Raw genomic sequence first — 3,611 nt, forward strand, 5'->3', positions numbered from 1 at the left:
GAGTTTGGGTAGGGTTAAAATTGGGCTAGGGTCGGGTTTAATTCAGAATTGGGCTAGGGAAATGGGGTTCAATTTAGGCCAAAATTTAAAGACAAATGGGCTATTATTTAAATAGCCAATTTCCCCTTTTTTTAAATTATAAAAATAGTAAATGATTTCTAAAAACTAAATTAAAAGGGATAAAATGATTTATAATACATAATTAACAATTTAAAAATACAAGCCTCAATTTTATGAATATAAGACACAATTAAACCTTAAAATGGCTAATATTGCAATTATGTGCAATTTAGCCTTAAAAATACTAAATAAAATTGTACAAATATATAAAAATTATTTTACCCATATTTTGGCATAAATATGAAATTAGATAGATGAATTATCAAAATAATAATTTTGAAAATAATTACTGGGGATTTTATGGATGAAAAAAGGGAAATAAATCAATTTAAAAACCTTAAAAATTATGCAAAAAATAATCAAATACTTGGACATGCTTATGTATGCCTTTATATGCTATTTTGAAGTTATTTTGCATATTAAAAATATATAGGAAAAAATTGGGTATCAACAGCTGCCCCTCTTTACCCGGGAAGGATGAAAGAGTTGTCGGGTAAAGATATGATGGCCAATTTTGACCAAGCAAAATGGTTTAAAGAAGATTTAGGCCGCACCCTGGCTTCTGATCTGCCTACATATCCCTGGTGTTAAAGGAATCAGGCCGTATGTAGTTCAGGATCCATCGGCGGAGTATATCGATGAAGCGATTTCAAGAACAGACACAATATCCTGGGCGGGGGTGCATGGCAGGTTTACGGGGATGATTAAGGCTTGATATGGCCGCAGGGACTGGAGCGGGATCGCTCCTACCGGGGTGGATATTGCTCGCCAGTTTACCTGCAATGAAACAATACAAGCGTATTATGTGCCTAAATTTAAACATGATGCAAATTCCCGTTGCACTATGAATGTTGTTTTTGGACGATTACGATGACGTCTTTAGACTATGACGTCCTGGGCCATGAAGCATATGATGAAGGATTCTCAGGCCATGAATTGATGCTCTCGGGTTATGAGGATGGTGCCCCCGAACCATGATGCCTTTGAATAATGATATGCAAAAGATCGAAAGAGATCCTCAGGCCATGACATGGTGTTCTCGGGCTATAAAGATGGTTACTCCGAACGATGACGCCTTTGGATGAGTTGGCGATATTTCAGCCCATGAAAGATGCAGTGGTATGATGCAGACAAGACAGAGCTTAGTCTTGCGAATCGAAAGGTAGAGCTTAGCATGTAAGAAAAGTGAAATAAATAGTGCTTGAGGTGGCGCTTAATTTCGAAGAAAACTAGAGGCAAATCTTAGACTCAGAAGGCAGAATGAGAACCTTATGCAAAGATGCAAATGCAGAGAGAGGTAGAGCTTAACCTCAGAAGGCAGAATGATAACCTTATGCAAAAATGCAGATGGAGACAATGTTTAGTCTCGGAAGGCAAAATGGTAGCCTTATGCAGAAATGCAGATGGAGACCGCATTTAGTCTCGGAAAGGTAGAATGGTAGCCTTATGCAATGCGAATGTAGATGGAGACAATATTTAGTCTCGGAAGGCGGAATAGTAGCCAATTGCAATGCAAATGCATATAGAGACACAGTTTAGTCTCGGAAGGCAGAATGGTAGCCAATTGCAAGAACTAAGATAGCAAATAATAGTAGAGTTTTCTTAGCTGATAACAGATGGCGGCATTGTGATTACTGGGAGCATTGTGACTACGGAGCATTACTTGTGCGTGCTGATAGTAAATGTTGGCAAGTGCAATGATTCGGAAAGTTGTATTCTCGAATGATGTTTGTCCCATGGGTGTATATAGTGTGTTTAAAGATTTTGCAATCTTGCATCCAAAGAAAAATCATGAGTTTTGTAAGGGGGGAGGTTAGTTCATGTCCCCGCTGGCTTTGCTTGACCTGGTCGGCTTTGATCTGGTGATACTGTATGAATCATTGGGGTAGCATTGGTAAAACATGCAATAATTTTGTAAAAGTATGACATAAGTGTGTAATTAAAATAGCTTTTAGATGAATCGACGACTGTGGCGTGGTTGGGGACATTGCAACCTCTCTTGCTACAAAATATTGAGGGTCCTCCTCAAAATTCTACCCCAGTTTGATGGGTTGACATTTCTGACTATTGGTTGCGTGACAATCGGCTGAAATTACTTCGAAATTTTGAGGGTCCTCCTCAAAATTCTGCCCCAGTTTCCAATTGCGGGGGTGGGGGGTGGAGGGGGGAGATGGAAATTTTAGTGAATTGTGACCGAACCCATAGGGCTGCCTACGTATTCCTTCTTAAACGAGAATCAGGTCAGCCGTAGTTCAATTACATATCGACTACACATAGTAACGCTTGACTACATCTGAATTGATCGGCTTTGGCCATAATTCTCCGTCCATTTCTGCAAGAATGGGGGCTCCTCCTGTCAGAACCCGGTGAACCATGTATGGACCCTGCCAATTGGGAGAGAACTTCCCTTTAGCTTCATTTTGATGCGAAAAATTTTTCTTCAACACCAGCTACCCTGGTGTGAAATGTCTTGGCTTGACTCTTTTGTTGAAGGCTCTAGACATTCTGTTCTGATAGAGTTGACCATGGAAAACTGCATTCATTCTCTTTCCGTCTATAAGGGCTAATTGCTCATAACGATTTTTTACCCAATCCACGTCGTCGAGCTCAGCTTCTTGTATGATCCTTAGGGAAGGAATTTCTACCTCAGTGGGAATGACAACCTCTGTACCATAAACTAGCATATAGGAGGTTTCCCCAGTTGATATGCGGACTGTGGTGCGATACCCCAATAGAGCAAATGATAACTTTTCGTGCCACTGTTTATTCTTCTCTATCATTTTCCTCAATATCTTCTTGATATTCTTGTTGGCGGCTTCTACAGCTCCATTCATTTGAGGCTTGTAGGCTGTGGAATTCTTGTGTCTGATCTTGAAATTTTTGCACATAGCTTTCATCAAGTCGTTGTTGAGGTTGGAGTCATTATCAATAATGATTGACTCTGAAATCCCGAATCGACAAACAATGCGGTCGCGGACAAAGTCTGCCACGACTTTCTTAGTCACTACTCTGTAAGATGCTGCTTCCACCCATTTGGTGAAATAGTCTATGGCTACCAGGATATACTTGTGTCCATTGGAAGCGGCAGGCTTGATTTGTCCAATAACATCCATCCCCCACGAGGCGAACGACCATGGTGAGCTTGTTGTATTAAGCTCTTTTGGAGCTACCTTTATCATGTCTGCATGTATCTGACAGCGGTGGAATTTTCGGACATACTGGATGCAGTCTGTTTCCATGGTCATCCAAAAATAACTAGCCCGAAGTATCTTCTTTGCTAAGACAAAACCGTTCATATGTGGACCGCAGGTCCCAGCATGAATTTCCTCTAGTAGATTGGAGGCTTCCTTTGCGTCAACACACCTTAATATCCCAGATCAGGAGTCCTCCTATACAGGATTCCTCTGCTGTGAAAGAAATTGCTGGACAATCTCCGAAGTGTGCGTTTCTAAGTAGGATTTACAAGCTTAGGGTACTCTCCTTTTGCCAAA

The 3,611-nt window shown here is 40.6% G+C and overlaps 1 protein-coding gene across 1 annotated transcript; it reads right to left on the minus strand.

Annotated features, from left to right (window-relative positions):
• Positions 1 to 2,570: 2,570 nt before the first annotated feature.
• On the minus strand, positions 2,571 to 2,900 carry LOC138868355 (uncharacterized). The gene has a single exon (XM_070145905.1). It carries the CDS (start codon positions 2,898 to 2,900, stop codon positions 2,571 to 2,573), a length of 330 nt encoding a protein of 109 aa, XP_070002006.1.
• Positions 2,901 to 3,611: the final 711 nt, after the last annotated feature.

Source organism: Nicotiana sylvestris, chromosome 5, assembly GCF_000393655.2.
Source record: "Nicotiana sylvestris chromosome 5, ASM39365v2, whole genome shotgun sequence".
Lineage (NCBI taxonomy): Eukaryota > Viridiplantae > Streptophyta > Magnoliopsida > Solanales > Solanaceae > Nicotiana > Nicotiana sylvestris.

Coding starts and splice junctions, on each gene's coding strand:
- LOC138868355 (XM_070145905.1), bottom strand. CDS start 2,900: ATGATAGAGAAGAATAAACAGTGGCACGAAAAGTTATCATTTGCTCTA.